This window comes from Oculina patagonica, chromosome 12 (genome assembly GCF_052425735.1).
Source record: "Oculina patagonica isolate OP01 chromosome 12, crgOcupat, whole genome shotgun sequence".
Lineage (NCBI taxonomy): Eukaryota > Metazoa > Cnidaria > Anthozoa > Scleractinia > Oculinidae > Oculina > Oculina patagonica.
In genome coordinates, this window is record NC_135769.1 from 26,945,561 (window position 1) to 26,969,154 (window position 23,594).

General features: G+C 38.8%; 1 protein-coding gene across 4 annotated transcripts; it reads left to right on the forward strand.

Annotated features, from left to right (window-relative positions):
• Window positions 1-423: 423 nt before the first annotated feature.
• Window positions 424-22,427, forward strand: LOC144633888 (netrin-1-like). 4 transcript variants are annotated; one of them, XM_078492812.1, is made up of 8 exons: window positions 499-557; window positions 2,715-2,815; window positions 6,311-7,641; window positions 11,822-12,010; window positions 20,670-20,819; window positions 21,124-21,165; window positions 21,545-21,604; window positions 21,802-22,427. In XM_078492812.1, the coding sequence occupies exons 3-8, from the start codon at window positions 6,657-6,659 to the stop codon at window positions 22,143-22,145; spliced, it is 1,770 nt and encodes a 589-aa protein (XP_078348938.1). In that variant the 5' UTR covers window positions 499-557; window positions 2,715-2,815; window positions 6,311-6,656; the 3' UTR covers window positions 22,146-22,427. The 4 variants fall into 4 exon arrangements, with proteins under 4 accessions (XP_078348940.1, XP_078348938.1, XP_078348939.1 ...); XM_078492814.1 differs by lacking the exon at window positions 2,715-2,815 and having other exon boundaries at window positions 424-557; XM_078492813.1 differs by lacking the exons at window positions 499-557; window positions 2,715-2,815 and adding an exon at window positions 4,572-4,846.
• Window positions 22,428-23,594: the final 1,167 nt, after the last annotated feature.

Here is a 23,594-nt window from a genome sequence, read left to right on the forward strand (position 1 = left end):
TTCACTTATCTGGAGCCAACCCGGCCTGTTGTTCGTATATCGCTGGATACGTCGTAACAGTATCATTGGCTGAATAAACTGATGTACATAGAGGCGGACGGTTGGAGGATAGTTGCCTCCTCAAATGACCTATACCAGCATAAAATGGGACGAAAATTTTAAGGACTGAAAACTGATCGGTTTTTGGGTTTTTTTGTGGGTCGAAATTGAAGGACCCTCTCTACTCCAGATTGCTATTTTTACTGAGAAATAACGTCACAAATACTTTCACAGATATTCTGTTTCAAAATTTCAAGGCAGGTGCTCAATGAATCCCCCCCTCCCCTCTCCCCCTCCCAGCCGAGCGAAAATTCACTTAAGTATGCATCACCGAATCTTGATATTTATATCTCGTTAATGTTTTTGTGCTGTGTCATCTATCTACGACCATATTTTAAGTGAAAGTTTCATGGTTCACATCCAGATGTTTGCCACTACATTATGAACTGAATTTAGAGCTGACGAGGAGACTAAAATAACTTTTGGTCGGATAAACTAGAGCAAGAATACTTAGTAAGGTAGGTAGCGTTGCTATAAACGAAGATCTTTAATTGAACTGGATAACTGTGTATATAACTGTGGAGAACTGTGTATATATTTAATTCTTTGACTTTGAAAAATGGCACGTAAACTCTCTCTGATTCAACTTTTTAAGATCGAATTCTTATTGAGAAATTGCTTTGTACCAGTTCGAATTCTTACAGTTCGAATTTTTATTGATAAAATTGCTTTGTATCAGAAGGCTATATGGATATGAGACTTGAAGTGCGGTGTACACTTTTCTTTCTATTAATAGTCAACAAGCGTGTGACGTTATAAACAATACAATATTTTTATTGCCTCGGGCCCTCGGAAATTTTTATGTGACAAATATATTTGATCGTGTCAGGATGGCACAATTATTTGTCAACAGTTCAAAGTTTACTGCGCCAGTAATGACTTTGGACAGCAGAGATATGCGCGCACAGTGCCCAGTGGGAGATTGGGGACCACCAATGCTGTCGAAATATTTGCCACATTTTATGTGACGAGTCGCCTACAAGAGTAATTTTTCGTATGTGAGAACTTCTTTTATTTGTCACAAAAAGCGAACACACCAAGTTCTCAGCAAATATATTTGTCATTTAAAAATTGGCCAATTTTCCTCGTCTACGCGAGCAAATAAAAATTTTCACAATTAAGTTGCTTGTGTAAACTGGTCTTTAGTTATTGCTGGCAATTAAAAATTCAAGAGAAAATGCAACATATTTTCCTTTGCGTTTCTTCATGAATCAGAAAGCTTTAGTTACCAAATGTAAATAATTTCTAGTTAATCCTTATTAATATCAAAACATTGTCAAACGGGGAAGTGAAAATTCGAGAAATCGTCAACGATAATATCTAGGCATACCACCAAATTCTGTATCGCAATCAGGCTAAAGAAAATTTGTATTTTCATCTTAAGAGTTGGTTCTCATATGTTGGCCCCAATCGTTTATATCGAATCGACTCTCTCCTCGCGCAGAGGCTTCTTTAGCAATCACTGAGACGATCGTAGGGGATCAAAGGCGATTGGAAGCGATCGAGGGTTCTCATATGATCGTCCCGATCGCCTGATATGAGCGAGGACTACGAAAAACAACCATTTTAGCCCTAGATCCATCACAATGGCAGCCTTCGATGAAAGAGCAAAACGCGTGACCTGCTAGAGAAGAAGGGAAAGCAAAGATAGAAGAATAAAACATGGATGATCACCCCAATCGGTCGCAGACATAAGCGATCGTCTTTGTGATGTTCTCATATCATCGCCCCGATCGCAAGAAAACTTTTGGAAGTGACAGAGGCGATAGAAACGATCGGGGCGATTATATGAGAACCAGGCTTTAAGACGTACTGAAAGAGTCGAGAGACGGGATCGCTGTTATTTGTGGAGTACGCAGTGGTTGATAATCGAATAAATTTCGTGCTATCTTGGTTCGGAAAGGAGTCGGCAGTCCTCGCAAATATCCAAATGTCATACCAGACTCATTCATGAATTACATCAAAGCAAAACTGTGTTTAGAAGAAATAAGAACGAGAGTAAAACATATTTCAGTTTCGCCAATTTTAATGGAACATCTTTATGATGGAAGAGAATGAAGAAGTTTCACCGTCGTAAGAAAACATTACTGAACAACAAGTATGATGTATGATGTTATTTTTACTCTTCGGACGTGCACGTATTTCAACTCAAAAACTGTCATTTCGGAAGGGATTGATATGTTTTGAGCGATTGGAAAATAAAGGTTTGAAAAAGATGTCATGGCTGGAGAGATATTAGCATTAAGATAATAATACTTGAGAACGAAAAAACAGAGATAATCGTTCGGGAGTAAATCTTGAGAAAAAAGACAGGATATATTTAATCCGGCAATTTAAAATATTGACAAAATAGATGAAATTAATTTGCAAGGAGCAGATAAAAAGAAATGACACGTGGGCTCACGATGAAGAATCGTGTCATTGCTTGCAAAAATATCCTGAGTTACTAAAGCTGTTTAAATACGTTTTAGCTGATTCATTTTCGCGTGTCTGTCACATTCTCCTAAAAACAAATAGCAAATCGTGTAGCTTGTGTTTTCGTCTTCGTTTGCCTCAAAGAAGGGGTGTGGGTCACCACAACAATCAAAGATCTTCTTTCCTTCGTTTCTCACTAGGCCTCTTGGCTCTTGAAATGAACAGGGATTACCTTTAAAGATCTTCCAACATGTTCCAATAGAGACCGATCGATGGTGATGCAGTTCTTCAGCCTAGGCAGGTAACTAAGATGTATTAAGTAAGACATCTTAATTTATAGGCAAGATGTAAAAATTCACTTTGTTATCGTTGGTCTCTATCCAGTGGGGCTGGTACGTTTTTAAAGGAGTCCTGTCAAGATAGCTTCAACCATCTTTTCAATGTACAGAATTTTCTTTAGTGTGGAACAAAATGTCAAAATAATAAAAAATCACAAAATCATTGAAGAAATAGTGGAGGTTTGAGTCGAATTTTAAACTCGGACGAAATTAAACATCTACAGGCCACTGACAAATCACGATAGTTTACGATAACCGAGTTAAATAATTGTTTTATCATTCGATCACTGAGTTTGTTTTTGGCCTTGTAGAAATAATAATTTCAAATCGTTCTCCGACAGCTCTGGAAAACGGGCCGTCATTTTTCTCGGAAGTGAACACGACTACGCATGATCTGAACATTATTTGAAGCAAAACACTGTTAGACGCCAATGGGTATAAGCAGACCATTATTTGTAGGCATTTATTTGCAGATCACGTGGTGGGGTCTCGGCCAGCGAAGGAAAGGAAAGGAAAAATGCATCGAATGGTAATTAAGTTTCAAAGAAATTCACTGGCAATCAGCCGGGAAGGAGGTAGCCGCGCGTGCCCTTCACAGCGCTCAAACGCAAAAATGACGTCACGTCCTGTCTTCGCCGCCTCAAACTTTCGACTTCAAAGTGGGCAAACTTTTGTAAGAAATTGTTAAAGAAATAGTACGGTGAAAGAACATTTCAAGCTGGGACACTCAGTGGAGATGAATTATCAAATTTCCAATACATAAGCGGCGTTTAAACCTTAACTTTCCAGGGACGGCGTTAACTTTCGGCTTTAAAGCAAAAGTTTACGGAAAATTAAGACTTTGTATGGAAAATTTTGGCGGCAATTACACATGAACTGCGCACGCGCGCTGCGTTTGATCGCTGTGTGCGCGTGCCCCAAGGTGAGCCTGCTCGCAGGCTAGGAAGGAGGGAACGTTGCGAGCTTGCGACTGAAGGCAAACATTCAGGAGAACAAGCTAAATTTCGGTCCTAAAACCATCTATTGTAGCTATTGATAGCTATGAGTTCAAGGCGCCGTAATTTTTAAACTGTAGTGTTCAGGTTCACTATAAATAAACCGCTGACTTACAATCTGTGCCATCGTAACCCGCAGTAAGTGCACACAGCGGTCAAACGCCACGCGCGTGCGCAATTCCCGCCAAAATTCTCCATACAAAGTCTTAAATTTTTCCGAAAGCTTTCGCTTTAGAGCCACTACTACTACTACTGCAACTAGAAACACTATACAAACCTATATATAGGTTTTTGTAGGTATGCGCACCCTTAAGGATATGGTTTGGGGGTTGTTTTAGTCGGAGATTTGAGGATAAAGGTTTGGCCAATTTGGTCTGAGATAGAGTATACCTTACTTTTTTTCTTACTTTAAATTACCTTTCTAAAATTTCATTCAAGTACTCTTCAAACGCACAAAAGAGAAAAGTGGTAGGAAGGAAAAGTCGTTTAAATAAATTCAACTTGGTCAAATAACGCTTTTATTTGGTATGAAATAGAGAACAAATTGATGACATTTCCAGACAAACTGCCATTAGGAGTCGCTAAAGCAGTTAGTAAGCACGACAGGGGAGCAATCACCATTTCAACACTCTGGTGTAATGACGGATGAGCTGCGAAAGGAAAATGCCTTCATGTCCTAACCTCACCACACTTGCACATCCTAAGTGTACAAACGATGAGTGATGGAAATCAAACCACCGTCTACTTCCTTTTGGGTGTAATCGTGATGTACAAGGTTATTTGTTTCAAGGAAACTCAATTCCGCTGTGAAATAAGGCTTTCCATACACCCGGATCAGGTAGAAGAGGCCATATCTGGCCATAATATGTTGTCGCGTACAACCTGCGATCCTGAAGGGAGTACAACCGCGGTTTCGCGGTTTTAGGAGCCATTTAGTCCCCGAAATCATTCTCCGCTGACGGCGAAAAACTACTTATTTCGGAGCCATGCAAATCAAAGGTACTAAAAAAATTGGCCTGTTTACAAATATACAGTAGGTAAACTAATTAGGCACAGCTGGTTGTGTTAACGAAAGCAAACTACGCAAGGCTTTCATTTTATGAATTCTCTTCAAGAGCTACCCTTTTGAAAATACGCAAGAATTTGTACACTGATAACTTTGACGACACTTTGCAAGTAATTTTCTTGAATTCCCCGGCTAGTAAATGTCTCCGGTTACTCAATTATTGCTTGCAAAATAATCAGGACTTGAGAATATCTAGTGTTTTATTTTAGGAAAGCTTGTAAACAGATATAGCTCAATAATTAGCCTAGCTTATCTTTATTCTTTCCTGTCTTCATCGCGTCAATGGTTCAAGTTTAGTTATACGTGATAAGGCAGGGTATTGTAATTAGCTAGTGAAGAAACCGTATTGACGAGCTATTAAATGCGCCGGCGATTACTTTGTGCTTTCATAACGGTTTAAAACAAGGATTAAATGAAAGATTAAACAGTGCTCGCGAATTGTGTAATTGGGAATTGTGTACCCTTTGTTTGAAGGCAATAAAGAGTACATCTCGTGCAAAGAGCAAACGCGATTTGAGTGACATATCTCTCGACCACCCGGGGTGATTGTTTGGTTGGAGCTCTCATAAGTAACATGGGGGCGCTTCTGTCATACTAACTTGACAAATAGTCGCATTTTGTTAGTTATCTGCTCATCAAATCGACACGTTTCTAAAGAACTGGCGACGAAGGTGTCGGCGGAGTGTTTAATAGCTCCCAAACTCCATGCTTCGTAACAACATTGGTAAATAGTGCGATCGCTTTAGCAGAACTGCCTCACGTCAGTGAACCGCGTTAAGCTTTCATCGCCGGTGCAGGGGTCACAGATTTTTTATACATCGTTTCGGAAATCAATAAGAACGAGGATGGGGGTTTTACGAGGGGCAAGCGGTTAATATACGATCGACGGGAGTGCTATACTGCCCGGCGTTGATCATTCAGTCATAACTTACAGCACGGACCATTTGATGCTGTGATCTTACAAGGTTTGTACAGAATTTGTAATTCGCACAGAAGTCTCACTGTGGAATTCACTTATGGTATAATCATTTTAGAACCTTATGTTGACAACGGTGAGCAAAAGCAATCTTGGCGAATACCCGTGTCAACGCAAAGTGATCTCGAAAATTCTGCCGTTCCAAATTGTTGTGATTAGTTTGTTTATAATCCGGCTCGTTTTGCATTGTACGCCAAATCCAAACACAGTTTTTTTTTCTTTCGATAAAACCGCAACTGTAGAACAACCTAGTAGTATCTGACAACCTAACCGAAGGTCAAGCGAAGGCGAGAGAAAATTGTGATTTTATCTTTTATCTTTTAACCCCGAATTATAATATGAATAGCCCGCAATAAGTGATTAATTGTGTGTTTTGACATCATCTGCATAACTGTGAATCTTTTCTTTCTTTTATTAACAGGACAAACTACCTCATAACACCGCTAGGTCATAAAGGGCCTATGATTGATTAGGTGACGGCAAGGGAATCGCGTAGCAAATTGGCAGCGCGCGTTTGGGAGCGCGACGCAAACCTGACAAGATCTTATACGGCCGACACGAGTGGCTAAAGTAGAGATTAGACAACGAAGCCTTAGCCAAATCTGCTTTGATTGAGAGTGTTTATCGTATTAAATATCATCAACAAGTGAGTACTAGACGTTAAGCAAGAATTCCATCGACGGGCATTTCCGTTTGTCCAAAGTGAGTTCAGTGGAAGTCAAGAACTGGGGTTTTTCTCTCGTGCCAAATCCCTGAGCAGGTTCAGCATGGAGAAGCAGTGTTTTATATCTATGTTGAATTTTATTGTGTTATTTATATTGGTACCAAACTTTTATCGCCAAAGTTTATCAACTGTGACAGCTTCGTCGGCTCGGACAGACTCTTGTTATGATGATTACGGAAGGCCTCAGCAATGTTTGCCAGAATTTCACAACTTGGCGTACGGGAAACGGATCTTTGCAAGCCACTCATGCGGTAAACCTCCGCGAAGATTCTGCAAATGGCCGCTTAGAGGACACAATTTAGGTGACACTTGTCATGTATGCGACTCAAGGATTCCAAGCAAAACTTACCCTGTCAAATATCTGACTGATTTACACAACCAAAACAATGTGACTTGCTGGCAAGCGGATCCCAAGCAATCCCGAGAGAACGTTACCCTAATCCTCTCGCTTGGAAAAACCTACGATATAACCTATATCAGCTTGCAGTTCTGCGGCCCTAGGCCCGATTCTATGGCGATATACAAGTCACTGGATTTTGGCAAGAGTTGGAGGCCGTATCAGTTCTATTCGAGCTCTTGCAGTAGAGCCTATGGGAGACTAAAGAAGGCCTTTGCTAGCAGAGAAAACGAACAGGAAGCGCTTTGCACGGATGCGCATCTTATAAAACCTCTTCAAGGGGGTAGAATAGCCTTCAGCACCCTAGAGGGTCGACCTTCGGCGAACGATTTTGAAGCCAGCTACGTTCTCCAAGAATGGGTCAGCGCGACTGACATCAAAATCGTTTTCAACCGCATCAGCGCGGTCAAGAAGAAGCTAGAGTATAAATACTACGCCGTGTCGGACCTGGCAGTCGGCGGACGTTGTCGCTGCAATGGACATGCCGGCAGGTGCCCAATCAGCCGTGACGGCAAGCCAGTTTGCGAGTGTAAGCACCATACTGCTGGGACCAACTGCGAGCAATGCAAGGCATTTTTTAATGACCGACCGTGGAGGCCTGCAACCGAGAACTCGGCAAACGAATGTGTAGGTAAGTAAGATCGATAAATCATTTTTTAAGGGTAGTTTTATGGTCTAATGTCTAGTTTTCTTGCATCGATAAATCACAGCGTGTGTCGTGTATCGTTTGAGATTGTTTACGTGATGGCGTATTGTTCCATTGAGAGTGTTTGCGCTCGCTAATTTGCCCTCTTATGCGTAGACTTGTAATAACTGTCATCGGCACACATTTAGACGCATTTAGGGCTAATTAGCGTTTACAAGTTGGCGCAAAACAACGCTTCTTTGGAGCCGGAAAAACGTCTTGCAGAATGTGTCTTGAAGTTTAGAGGCAAACTTTTTAACATAATTTGTTTTGGGGCTACTGTTTTAACGTTTTAACACTTGGCGAGCAAAAACGTGCGGCATCCCTCTGAGAGGACAAAGGATCAAGTTAGGTCCCAGAATGTCTGATGTCGAGTTAGTGGACAATAAATGAGGTGTTACCTTCTAAAGACGGCTATTTTCTCTGTATATTAACAACCGGCTTTGACGCATTACGATTGTCTTATAGCTGTGTACAATAGCACGCAAAACAAGGCTGTTCACCCTCCTTCGGCGTCAGTTAGACCGTGAACTGTATACATACACATCAACCCGCGCAGCTAACCAAAACGGTCAGACCTTGAATCCACACAAAGTCAAGGGTGCGGATCTTTAGAATTGTGAAGGAAGTGATCTGAAAGAATGGAAAATGTCTCGTTATATAATCAAGTTAGTACCTCGATTGGCCTCAACTTGTTCTAATAGAAAATGTACAGGCCAGTTTTGGAGAATTCGTTTGTTAACCGCCTCAGGGCTGAAAGGGTAACCGCGGTGTTTAAATGGCCATATTTTGTGGTCTGCACAATTAAAGGTCTACCAAACAAAACGGTTTTTAGAGATTTTTTGCAGTGCTTTTTTTCGAACTTGTAGTTCACGAGTTAAAATTCTAGTGAAATACTTGGGACTGTACTTTTTAAGTGGGATTATAAGTGCGCGCTTGTAAAGAATGCAAAGAATTACCAAGGTTCCGCGAACTCAAAATTCATATCACAAAAAAGGCCTATTATAAAGGCCTGTGTTTTGATGAGTCTTCATGGCGACACGAAAATCACTCTACAAAAACAGAGAACAAAGAACAAATAACGAGAGAATATTTATATAAGAATAGCTTAAGAGCCTACTTCTTTGTGGCGGCAAAATAGTTTCTTTAATTGAGACTAATTAAGAAAATTCTATGATCGTCCGACAAAGCAACTATTTTTAAAAAAAAGCCTTGTTATAACCCATGCAAAGTTGCCAATATATACACGAATTTTAATTACACTTGAACGCCCAAAAATTCTGATATCGATAGTTTATTTTTCATTTGAACGAGTAGAAACTTCTGGAAAAGGTACACATTTCTTCGAGAGTAGTTATGTTTTGGAGACATTCACTTTCAAATGAGTAAAAATCCCGTCAAATTTGCCTTAAACCTGCAAAATTTCAGTCAGCGTATGACCTATTTCTTTTTGTAGCCTGGCTTGGTACAGGGTCTGTTGATTGTTAAAAAGTGAAGAAAACGGTAATTTATAGCACGGCTTGCATGCTTTAAATTTTAACGCTTAATTAAAGCATACAGGTCCGAGGACAGATTTGTTTTTGTGTTAAGCTTCACTTGGGAAGAAAGGAAAATGAATTTTTACAGTTGTTCATAAGAATTTGTTGAACATTAGGCGCTTAAGCAAAGCTAGAAAGAAAAAACCGTTAGCTCTGAACTATTCTTTTCAGTCCTATATTATCAGCTATTTTCACTAAAATGTTGGCTGACCAAGATTACGACCGGAATAAACAAGTGTTACAAAATCCACAACAGGCAAAATTAAATGGCCGAAATTTCCGCTTATCTATTTTTACAACATGGACAACGTATTATAGCCTGGCTATGACTTATTGACTTAATAACCGAAGTTATTATTTCGACAAAAGAAAGCTTAAAACAATTTATGTTATAAAAACTTTCTGTTTGCAGTGTACATGTACTTCGATGAACGAATATTACCCGGGATATTAGAAGCCCCCACAACACTCAATCATACACCGATAACATATTACATGTACTCTCAAATCAAACAAAACACGGATAGCAAGATCTGATTTAAATTTTCAGGTCTCAAAACGTTTACATATCTAAGAAGAAACAGAAAATTTGGCCATTTATTAGTTGGGAGTTTGTTCATGAAGTATCCAAAATGGCGGACGCGGGAACGTTGTGCACTGAATCAAAATTTCTTTATTTGCAATGTGAACGACTGTGACTTCCGCTAACTTTGACAAGGTGTTGACCAAGTTCAATAGCCGCAGCAAATTTGCGGCTTCACTTGTCTTCTGCAGGATCTAAGTTAATTCAACAAAATCCTGATGCGACCTTGTTGATGCGACTTTGTCGGTACGGGAAGCGGATGAGGCAATCGAGAAATGTATAGAGTGTAGTGATTAATGAAGTGCTACCCTGGCGCTGTGAGCAGTCAAAGTTTGTTTCATGCCGGGTAAAAATTAAATCATAAATCACCGTAGTGGACAGAATGCGGCCAAAAGACAATGCCCTGTAGCCTATTTGTCTCTTGTGTGTCAATTCTGTTGTTATACTAGTCCCAGAGAAATCTCTTGAAAGGGAAGCTTGAAAATTGGAAATACGTCTCAGTATTCGAAAGACAACACAACCCATGGACAAAAATAGGCGTTCGTGAGGCAGTTTCCTCTTTAGATTGGCAATTTACGCGCGTGTCCGGCCGAAAAGACGCAAAGAAGATGAATACCTGGAAATTAAACATGGTCAAGACAATAATAAATCATTTTGAAAATGACATGTTCACCTAATCATTTGTTATTGCCGAAAAGTGCGTCAGGAAATTTCTGACAGGGTAGCTCTCTGCTGTTAACTGTGGCTGGTTGTAAAGAAAATCCTGAGCTGCACAGGGTCGTAACAATTCTGTTGTCGTGGAGCTATGAGCTGAGAAGCCTTAAAAAACAACTGTTGATAAGTGAATTTGAAACAAAAATCACCCGCAAATCGGGTGAAGCAAACCTATCAATACATTTTAAAAAACTGAAAGTTAGCCTTCACCACAAATATACAACAAGAACGAAATTTGTCAGACTGCATCACGAGTATGTGTTATTTTCTGAAATGCGTACACTTTGCGTTTATAAGTCGTTTTCACTTAAAATAAAATAGTCTGTATGCCAAGCATATTGTAAGTCTACAATTTACGACACATTTGTTGGGAAGGTGGGAAGAGAGGAGTACAAAATAATATGGACACCTCTATATTACGGGCAGGTCACTCCCAGATGAAACCAGAATTATAACCGGACACTCAGCTCTGTCCCTTTGCCGCATTGTATCTGCTGGTTAAGCGTGAGTTCGTGTCCTAGCTACAACCCGAGTCATTATTCCTTGAAAAAAAAAATCCCCCCCCCCCAAAAAAAAAAAACAATGTTGCAAGATAAACAGCAATGGGAGCCATTGTTTTGTCACGTTTTGTAAAGGAGGAGGGGGTATTACTAAATATTTATCTGTTTCAAGTGAGAAACACATAAAGTGTCCCAAGAACACTAATTGTGTCCAAGATTGTTGCTTTTACAGGATAATGCACGAGTTTTTTTGTAATTAAGGCCCGGTTCAGACGCCGATCTTTTCATGAGCCGAACCTAATTCCTTGAATTAGTACATGAAAAGATCGGCGTCTGAATCAAATTAGAACGGCTATTTCAATTTGGAACGGCTAACCCGTTCTTCCCGCCTGGCTTGGCCGAGAATTTCGCCTGTGGAACGCCTTTGGAATGGCTTTGATTCAGACGCCGTACTTTTCATGTGCCGATCCTAATTCATAAATTATTATAATGTATTTTGACTGGTTTTATTGGAACTGTATTAGGAACGGCCTCGGAACGGCCAAAAAGTACGGCGTCTGAATCAAGAGGCGTACTTTTGTCAATTTGGGTCGGTCCAAATTCGAATTGAGTTCGGCTCATGAAAAGTACGGCGTCTGAACCGGGCCTAAGACACCAGAAAATAAGTCGTTATTGTGAAAAGGAATTGGTCCCTATATAGACCAGGTTGTAAATCGCTTATCACTAAATCACTCTTGTTTCTTTTGTTCCACTTTAATATTCACAACACTGTTGTCTTTCTTCTTGTTTAGCTTGCAACTGTAACTTGCATGCAAAGGCGTGCGTGTTTAACACGGAGCTCTTCAAACTGTCTGGAGGCCACAGCGGAGGAGTGTGCATCCACTGTAGGCATAATACAGCGGGAAGATTCTGCCATTACTGCAAAGAAGGTTTTTATAAAGATCCCACGAAGGACATCACTCACAGAAGGGTCTGCAAACGTAAGAAACTAGAATAGAATAAAATAGAATAGAATAGAATAGAATAAAATAGAATAGAGAACTTTATTAATGTGTTTATAGCCTGGGGAAATCCCATACTAATTTTGGACACAAAATAAATAGATACTAAAAAAAGACATTTAAAAAATATTTAAAACTGTGTAAAATATCAAGTTTGTTTTCCCCAGCATGCGGTGCTGTACTATTATTCCCTTCCAACCCCAAGCTCAAAATGCTAATTCTTATTTAACATTTAACTACATTAACTATATAAAAAATGTCTAATGACGATAAAGTACTTAATAAAAACGTGCACAGACACGGAGCTGGAGAACGATACAGGCTAAAATCGAGCGTCCGGGTAACATTCGAGCATTCCCAATTAAAGCTATAACGATTTTCTGATTTCCACGAATTTCTTTTGATGTTAGATCTGAGAAGTTGGTGATAAAACAAGATAAATCCCCACCTGCTTACAATGTTATTGTACGCAAGACTGAAGCACTTATCACAACTTTTCTTTCTGCTGATGGAATCTACTCTTTCAACATCTCGGTGGCTGAAAACGTGTTCTCTCGTTTTCTATTTCTGACTCTCATTCCTTTTTTAGATCAAAACACTTCACTAATGCATGATGGATTTATGATGGATTTATGATGAGTTACTCCTAATACCTGTTGAACGAATTACTGAACATTGTTGATTTAATTACGGGGAGGAACAATTGGCGACTTGATAGGTGAATGTTCGAGACCTAAGAGTCGTTTTGGTATATTTTAACAAGCAGAACAGCGCGTGTCCTTTGCTAAGTTGATGACAAAATTTACAGTCTCTTGAAATTTCGATCTGTTAGTTTTATGTTGGCTGAATACCTGTTTTGTTGTGTAGCCGAATTCCTGAGAAAAGGGTTGTAAATAGATGGGCGTTGGCTCGTAAGCTCGCAAAATTGTTTCATCGCCCTTTACTATCCCTAAATTCTTGTGGACCGAGTACTTGTCAACTATGTAGTGATCAATGCGTTTGGAATAAAATGCTCTGCTCGAGAAGAATGAAAAAGAAAATATATGATGAGTTTTCTTCATCCATGCCAGAAAATGTAAGGGCTTGTAATAGCTTTTTATTTGCCATTTATATGTTTCAGAGTCTCGAAAATTCTAGGCAGAGTCTTTTAGACTTTGCTCTAAGTAAGTAGATTGCTTGTTGTATCAAAATATTTGGCATAACTGTAGTTTATGAGGAACTGTTTGGTTGAGTGATTTGGTATATTGCCATTTTTGAGTAGCATACTCTATTGAATGGTCGAACCGTCGAACAAAGTTATTTTTTAGCCATTTTTAGCCTTTTATTCTTATTGTCTGTTGTTTGAATGTACATACTCATATCATAGCCAAAATGTGACTCTCGGGATTCTCAGCTACTCAGTGAGGACCAGTAAGAAGCGAAATTCTGGTAGAAAGAATCCCGATATCTTTAGAGCGGTTTTCACTTGAGTGTCGAAAATAAATTGCGTTTGCTTTGGTTTTGCATTACTACGCTTAGTGATTGGCTTAAAAATCTCGCGCCACTTTCTCAGCCAATAAGAACTAAAAGCAAAACCAATCGTGACTCGCTCGCGCACGTTTTCCCGCGCTTCGTGCCAGCCTCATGTATTTGCTTCGGGTTTTGATTGGTTCACTGGATTGTCTGTGTCCTTTGTGATTGGCCAGAGTAATTACTTTGGTTTTGGTTTTACGACACTCAATTGAAAGCTGCTCTAAGGGCCTGTTTACATGATTCCGGAATGACTTTCATTCCGGAACGAAACTCGTTCCGGAATGAAGTTCGTTCTGCATTTACATGACAGAGTCAACCGGTTCAACCAAAGGCATTTTCACGTGCGCGGTGTTCGTGCGAGATCAAAACAAGATGGCGCATGTTTCGCGCAAACATGTTTTTTTGCCCATTAATGGCCGTATCTGCAATTTTAACGAGTAATTTGACCATAGAGCTGCTTGTTTAGGCTAAACATTAAATTCTATTACGTTTTTTTCGCTCTGCGGAGTCCGTATGCGGTTTCATGAGTTGCGATTTCATCTCGGAACGAATTTCGTTCTGTGTTTACATGATACCAGAATGAAATGTCATTCCAGAACGAAACTTTCATTCCGGAATGAAAACCGGAATGAACTCATTCCGGAATGACTTGCCTTTCGTCTCGGTATCATGTAAACAGATACAAAGAAATGTATGGGGATGGAATGAACTCGTTCCGGAATGAAAGTCATTCCGGAATCATGTAAACAGGCCCTTACACTCAAGGAAAACGAAAATTGGTTCGAGAAATCGGGGGGTAAAATTGCAGTGTTTGACTGGGTGAAGGGAAACCACTTTTGGCGCGAGTAATTAGGAGATTCGTAAAATCGAGGTTCGAAAAATCCGGAGATGACACTTTATTCTCTTGTGCGCTTTCCGCCTCTTGGTCGAGTAGGGTGACCCTCTCACAGTCTAGCCAAAAATTAAGAGTTTTTACCACGAAAGACGATACATGGCAAGGATTCGAAGATTGCAGAACATCTGGGTGGTCTAAAGGCTTGTTTAAATTAATATATGTATTTGTTTACCCATTGCGTTTAAAACATGAGTTCATTGAACTGAGTGTTGGTGATATTACTTCCTTTTTGTCTTCAAATATTTAGACACTATTTATTCTTTCAAAGCAAAAGGGAAAAAGATAATTTCGCAATTGAATAGATTGATACACGATCGGCATCTTTCACATAAAAACGTAATTCAATAAACTTTTAATTAATGTGAAACACGCTGTAAGCTAAGAAGATCAAGAACTCAAATTCAACTACAATGCCAAACCATTGCAAGCTAATGAGAGATATCGGCTTCACGTGTTCAGTTTTTTTCTCGATCATCAGCTTGTGACAGATTAAAACTACGGCGTTTCCTTGGCTCGATTTCTGCAAACATTTGTTAGATACGAATTTAGTGATTGAATCAAAACTATTAAATCCGCTAACAAGATCTATCTAGACAAAATGCGATAGCACAGTCATTAGCACAACGGAAGTCCTCAGGAAATGATTAGTTTCTTCATCTTTTGTTATTAATTATATTGCCATGGACTTCCAATTTTTTTCCAAATTGGCCAGCGATGGCGGAATGCACGATATAAAGGTAATACGATTACATGCTTGTCCACTTTGGATATAATTGGATTCAGAAACTTCCTATGAGGCCTTCAACCTCGTGCAATTTGGCATGTCCTCAGAGTTTTTTCATCAATTTTTGCCAAGTTAGACAATATGTTCTTCTGTCACATATACTTGCTAACTTGCTGGACGCAAAAACACGCAATGTAAGATAATGCTGGACAGTTGACAGATTGCACGATAGCTAAGCTGAGCTTGTCAACTGAAAAAAATAATTGACTCCTTTAGACCCGAAGCCGAGTTTATGCTTCGAGACAGAAATGAAATTAGCTGATTACAATTCTATTTTATTCTCTTTTTTTATTATTCATCTTTATTCAAACATACAACATAATAAGCTACACTCAGTTACAAGATATGATCTATTTTATTCTTATATGGAGCACTGAAGGTTGAAAACATCGCCATTTCGAAGAGAAACTGAATTTAAGATTACAAATCTAATTTTAGTTTTGCTGACATATAATCAAGCACTGAAGATCACGCAAATAAATAAGATTAAACTTAAGTACACCATCATTTCAACAAGATTAGGGAAGACGCGAGATTTAAACTCAAGTGGGGTTTTCTGTGCACAAATTTGTGTTGGTTTACACAGTTGTTAAAGCGAATATATGGCTTCTAGGGTTCGATTTCTTGTATTTTTGCCCACACGTAGGCTAACAAGATTTAAACGGACCATTTTCGCTGATTTCCAGACGAGTTTTGTACTTATTATCAAAATGCCGGAAATTCAGTTAGTGATTTTCAGTGCAGAAACAAAATGCATTTTCGTATGGAAACCCTCCGGGAAAAGACCTTTTCTATTAAAAGGTCACATACGGAGAATGTCTTTTAACCGGTAATGAAAAGGCACTGAATCATTTTTAGTCTATCAACGCACAAATCTGCAACGCATTGCATTGTCAATTTATAAAACGTTCTACATCTTCGCATGGCAGCGGTGGAATTTCAGTCGTCTACGTTTTAACTCGGTAATTACCACAAACATATCCACACAAATACATGCTTCATTTCTGTAACCAGTAGTTTATAGTATGTTTTACCGCAAGAATTAATGCAGATGAAAAATAAGCGCATTTAACCATAAATAGATTCCGCTTCGAAGAAATGCTAACGACTGCCCTTGAGTGAATAGAACTGAGATCACCTCTGTCTTGAAGGGTATTCAGTTAAGGTTTATAAGAAAAGCTTTTCTCCACTAGCTAATGATTATTGTAAGGATTGTTAAAAGCGTAACAAGGCAGATGACGACACATTACACTCTGAAAAAGGTTCGCAAGGGTTCATTTTTTTCTATTTCAAAGCGGTGCTGTACACGCATGTTCGTACTTTGCGGTCCAAAATGAGTGTTTGTTCATATCGGGAGGCTGTATTTGTATTTGTATCGGAGTTTTTATGTCTTAGAAAATCCTCGTCTTTTAAAATTACAATACATCAGTACTATATATGTCATGGCGATAGAAGGTACACCTTGCAATATAAATTCGGGGATTAAACTCCGACAGATTAAAATCCGGACTAAACTAATTAATTTAGTTCAGAACTTCGTTTTTGAGTGCATCAATGAAAATAGACCTGAGAAGAATAATTAAATTAAGACTTAAAGAATTTTAAAGCTAATGGCACTCATAGCACTTAATCTTAAGACAATAATCCTTGTAAGGCTTGATGCAAAAACAAATTACGGTTTGTTTGTGACAGGAACAGATCCCTTAATCTAAATCAAATGCCACTGGAAAAGTAAAACTTCTAGCCCAAATTCACCACGCTGAAATGCTAATCAAAGTAAATAAAAATGTATTCAGTCGCCAGACATTAGTTTACCAGCCTCTGGATAGAGAGCTAGCCAAAGGAAGAAGCCAAAAAATTCAGACAATGAGTCTTTGTAACTGACTTTTGTAACCTTAAAAGCACATGTTTTTCTGTCCGTGTAACACAAAAACTATTCTCGTTTATGTGAAGTCTAGTATTATAACCGTTTCTCTAAACGATCTAGGAAAGCTTATTGAAATCTTTAGTACCGTTGTCAGTTTTGATAAATTGGACAAAGTCATAGATGTCATTAGTGGCCATTTATTCTTTCACTAAAATTCCATCAAACGTCTCGGTGCCACACCCATATAATGGGGGCACGTGTGCCCCATTAGCAAGAGAATCAAGGTTATCTGCTTGTCAACACTCCATAAATCAGTTTATTCCATGGAATAGAACCTTCAATGGAAAGTCCCCATTAGTAAGGACCTCCCCCATTCTTGGAAATGTGATATTCCAGAAATTTCACACGGTGATGATAGTCAAAATCGCGCCGCGCACGCAAACGACAAAATTTTGTTTTTATTTTTTTAGTGTTTTTTTTTTTTTTTCGCTTTAGTTTTTAAATTACAGTCAACTCCCACTTTAACGAACAACTTCGGGAAGAAGAGAACGTCCGTAAATTCTGTTTTTTTTTTTCGTCTTAGGAATTAATGGCATATCTGTAATATACACTATCAATTTTTTCATCCACTTAGACCTGCATTTGCTCAAAACGCACATTACTGTCACTCGCTAGCTCAAACTTAATTCGCTTTTCTTTCAATCTCTTACTAGGTTTCTCCAAGAATTATAATGCAATTTTGACCTTTTAACTTTCAAATCATTCTGTGTGTGAAATCCTCACGTGTGACTATTCAAAAGAAAGCTTAAAAAGCAGCATTTTTCGATGGTGCTGTTCCTTTTTTTATATTCTCCCAAATGGAAAAAACGTATCAAATTTTTACTGTGGTATCTGCTCTGTTCTTTTTAGGAATTGGGTTTAATTGTTTACTTCAAATTTTTCTTGCTTGTTTTCTACAGTGTGTGGGGTGTAAATTCAATCACCGATCAATTTCTCCAACCAATTTCTACAACAGGCGATAAAAGTTGTCAAAGTTCTTTCTAGTACTTTTTCTTCTCTTGTACTTGAAATATATGTTTCTGATTTTAAAATAAAACCTTCTCTGGAAACTCCTTTGACAATAAAAGCTGAATATGCGCATTGGTATGCCACAGCCCCTTTAAAAGTCAGAAATACATGACACTCAGAAGGGACTTGGGACTAGAACGTTAAAACCTACATCCGTAGTTAATCAGAACTAAATTACAAAACATGTGACGGGTAAAATGTGCTGGACATATGTCCCAAGGAAGGAAGGAAATTCACAAACCAAGCTAATTCACTAAAAGAAAATATCGCGTAAGTCACTGACACTGACCTCGCGCTGAGATAAAACAATCAATTTATAACAATTGTTTTTAGGTGAAATCGGGCAGCATTTGTAGTAGCCATTTAAGTGACAGTTTCTCTATAAGCGGTCCATTGCATTTCGGGTCGGAAAACAGTTTTCCCTCAAACTTTGCCCAGTGAACTATCTTAGGTTGCAAGTAAATGCCACGATTTTGGTTTTTGGAAATACGTTAAAATATATTTTTTAGAGCTCTCAACAGTGAAGGCTGCAAAAGGCCTAATTTTGAACTTGGCCAGAACGAGAAATTTCATAAGTTGACGAGCCCGCCGCTCAAAAACAACCAAACGCACCAGAATATTATTATTATTCCTAAGTTAAGTGGTCCTTCAAAGGTTGGAAACGCATGTTAATTTTGATACATTTTGATTCACGGATCCGTAAAAATCTAAATATCAGCAACCGTTAGATCGCTTTTTGTAAACATGCAAAAGTATGGTGTCTTCGCCGGCCTTTATTTCACGAGTCCAGACCAGGCCATTCTAAATTCCAACTGAATCTTACTAAACAGATGTTAGGAAGCATAGAAATATAAAAATACCTTGCACTTTTTATCTTCCTTTGCCACAGCGACTTCGAAAGTTTCATGCTTATGCGAGTAAGTAAGCTCATTTGCATAATGTGTATGAAATACTCGCATAAGCACGAAATGTTTGAAGTCGCTGTGGCAAAGGAAGATAAAAAGTGCAAGGTATTTTTATATTTCTATGCTTCCTAACATCTGTTTAGTAGAATTCAGTTGGAATTTAGAATGGTCTGGTCTGGACTCGTGAATAAAGGCCGGCGAAGACACCATATTTTTGCATGTTTACAAAAAGCGATCTAACGGTTGCTGATATTTAAATTTTCACAGACCCGTAAATCAAAATGTATCAAAATTAACATGCGTTTCCAACCTTTGAAGGACCACTTAACTTAGGAATAATAATACTAATTTGGTGCGTTTGGTTGTTTTTGAGCGGCGAGCTCGTCAACTTATGAAATTTCTCGTTCTGGCCAAGCTCAAAATTAGGCCTTTTGCAGCCTTCACTGTTGAGAGCTCTAAAAAATATATTTTAACGTATTTCCAAAAACTAATGTCGTTGCATTTACTTGCAACCTAAGATAGTTCACTGGACAAAGTTTAAGGGAAAACTTTTTTTCCGACCCGAAATGCGATGGACCGCTTTAAGAGAAACTGCCACTTAATTTTCAAATCTAATATGAAGCCCATCTGGAGATGTGGCTGGATAAAAATGCATTTCAGCTAAAAAAATTATCGAAGAAAAAAAAAAAGAAAACACGCGAATATTCTTGCATTCAAGGTCATGTCAGCAATGAAAAAAACATTTCCCAAGTTTTTTCTAAAAAAAGAAAAGAAAATAACGTTCGGATTTTCCATCGAGTTCTTCAGTTGAAACACGAGTGTACAACGGCATCGAGTGAAAGATTGGGCGAATGAGCAATCTCATATAGTTAGTGTTTCTATACTTTTATTGAGTTCTCCCAAATTTTTGTGAGTGTTTCCATTTTCAAATGTTAGTTACACTTTGGTTTAAAAAACAATAGTCAAGATTTTTCTTTCGATTGCCCGTGGGCTGATGGTAACCCCAGAGAATTGTATGTTCTAACACACAAACATTAGCTCGAGAACGAAGGTCGAGGGCTTGAATGGTAGTTTTTTTCCAAGGGGAACTGTTGTCCCACTTACACACACTGTTAGCCCATATGGTCAAGGCATAAACGCTCCACTGTTTCTTGTGTAGCCAATCGGATTGCGAGTTTCCCAATAGTTAGTGGTTATGAGTGAGAGGGAGGGGCAGCCCGAAGATGGAATTAAAACTTTGTGGGAAACAATGGCAAAATGTTTACTGCATCTTTTAAAAAAATAACTCTTAGAAATCTTCCCTTTGTGCGTTTCTTGCGAATTATTTTGTAAAGATTGATACAGGCGAGGGTTTACAGAAATTGTAGAGGTCTCCCGAACCCGCTTCTATTCTTTCATCAGGTGAACTGAGTAAACTCAAAGCAGCCGTACCACCCAGCAATGTCTACACGCCCCTAACACTTACCTGTCAGCCTTTTAAAACTTGCAGCTATCCAATCACAGCCCGCGTTTATATAACACCAGAAACTGATAACACTATAATATTATAGTCAGGTGTTAGAAAACAACTTATACAAATATCCGCCGTTTTCTTTATTCTCTTGTAGCGTGTAACTGCCACCCGCACGGATCTATGGGAAAGGTTTGTGACCAGAACACGGGTCAGTGTCCATGTAAGGAAGGCGTGACGCGGCGACAGTGTGACAACTGTGCCGCAGGATACGAGAACACCAAAAGTCCTATAGTGCCCTGTATCAGTAAGTATTCTAGTCTTTCTGTCAACTAACCGTGGTTAGAAACTTAGAAATTAGTGACAGATAATTGTACTCAGGTTAAATTGTCTTGGAAATAACGTTTATGCGCGAGACACGTTTTAAGAATATTCAAATTTATCAGCTGGTCTTGTTGCGATAAACCGAAAATTAGAAAGGATGGTAAAAATTGTTTATATTCGTGTTTCACGCCAGCATTGGCTCGCTCTGGCGTAAAATGATATGAAAAACTTAAAACACATCGTTCGATATATATGTAGTCGGTAAAAGTTGTGTTTTATATTTTCAGAAACACCGAACACAGTCATGTCTATACAGCCCAAGGATTCCAGTAAGTTTGTTCTTTTATGCTATCTCGTTGAACGATATTTGTTGTAAGTCGACTCAAAGAAATTGTAAAGACGAAAGACCATCCCCTGCATTGTTGGTACAGCAGGAAAATTCACACCAATCTTTGCGTGATAATTTCTGCCAGGATTTTCTGCTAAGAGTTAAATTCTCTTTTCAAAGTATCGAGGTTGGGAATAAAGGAGATCAGGGTACCTATTTCGAACAGGGCTGTTTCGAATCAGTCTTGTATTGTGCGTTCAAAGATAGAAACACATAAATTACAGCTGAGGTTTACCACCAAACAGCACTTGTTTTTCCGATATTCTGTGGGGGAAGCGTAACAGTAAGTTTAATCGATATACTTTTTCGTTTTATTGCAGCCTGTTCTCAGTGCAAGAAAGTGGGTCTTTCTGGGAAGAAGTTTTGTCGGAAAGATTTTGGTAAGTCCTCCTTTCACTTTTTGACGAACTTAGAGAACAATTTTCTTCAGATCAAGCGCAAAATACAGTTAAAGCCATCTCAACTATCATTGAGTCAAGTCAAAAATTCAATTTTCTTGAAGATTCAGACAAACACGAGTTTGTTAAAACCATAGTTAGTTAAAACTAATCAACATTTTTTCGTTTAACACTTTCAGCCATGAAAGTAGCAGTTCTTGGCTTAGACAGGACATCACAAGGGGACTGGATCAGAGTCACTGTCAACGTCATGACACGTTACAAGCGCTCATTGGTCCGTTTAAGACTGGGAAATGAATTCTTGTGGATTCCACGACGAGACTATAAGTGCAAATGCCCAAGACTACGACCTGGCCGAGATTACTTGATCGCGGGCTCAATCAGATCCACTCGGAGGAAAAAATCGATTGTAGTGGACCATCGGAGTATGGTCGTTTCATGGAACAGAAACATGGACAGAAAAGTCGAAATGATTAAGAAGAAGTGTCAACAACAAAAAGACTATGAACACCGTTACAATTAAATCAAAATTCGACATCTTTATCATAAAACAATGTTCCAAGTGACAACAAAGTAAAACACATTAGAGCATCATAGACCCATCATAGTTGTCAAGTTTCGCTTAGCTGAAAGACGTGTACAAATATTTGTTCCGAACAAAACGAAACAGTGAAGAAAATCATCAGATTCTTAATGTCGGCTGGGTGAGCATAACAGAGCTGCCCATAACACCATATAGTCCGTTTTGAACAACTTCAAGCAACAGACATTGCACTGGCAATAAAGTTATAACATCATGTTAAAACCGCCATTAATCATTAAAAAGTATTTTATGTAAAACCGCAAACCGATTACATCATAATGCGCATGCACCACATAAAAGAAATATGTTTTGCATTGTTGAGATAACCAATTGGTTAACAGTCTCATGGACTAACTATTCAGAGCGATGTTTATTTCGCTTTAAGCAACACGGGTGAAGTCACTAGTCACAACTGACTTTATCCTCGCATGTCGAAGGATACAATATTTTAATACCTCAAAGTTCTTTTTGGTTTATAACTCTCTTTCCGGGAATTGTCATTGAATCTACGATAACTTTATGTATTTAAGAGAGTGGTCATCGGAATAGAAAAGCCCGCAGCCCACGTTACCACCTTTTATTTCACTTGAAATTAGCTTCAATTTCTGCTGTCTTCTGAATTTAGTTTTAATTATTGAAAAGGTATGAAAAGAAACAAGGATAATTTTGATTCTGATCATCAGTCTGAGAGAGAAGTCTCAAATAAACAATTACTATTTGGCAATTGGAAGATAGTATTTTATGGATATACCATTCAAGTTATAAGTGAGAAAAATCATTTAGTACTTTAATTTAAAAACAAATAAATAAATTTCTTTACCACACTTATAATCTGTGGATGGCTCTCAACTTGTGTCACACATAGACTTGGCGAGTACACTGAAAGTGTGCACATACATTAGCGCACGCACATTGCACATCGCACATCGTTCTTCCTGGGTTATACTCAGTGACTTTCATACGCCAAAGCGCGGACATAGTTTTTTGCATGGTGTTATTCATGCTCACAATGTTTCCCGGCGTATACAAAAGCGCGCACATAGTTTTACACGCAAGCGCGCAATTCATACGCATGTTTTTGGGGGGTTCACATAAGCGGGCACACTGTATTGCCCTTATCAGTTCATGCACACGTTTTTCGGCGTTGTACAAAAGTGCGCAAATAGGTTTATACACACGCGCGTTATTTATGTACACTTTTCAAGTATACAAAAGCGGGCAGAAAGCTTCACACATAAACGCACGCCCATAATTCATGCACACGTTTCTCGGGGGCTAAAAAAGCATGTACATAGTTTTTACGCATGCCTGTGATTCAGGCGCAGATCTTTTTCTCGGGGGTAAACAAAAGCGCGTACATCGATTAAAGGTGGATTTCCAGTGGCGCGT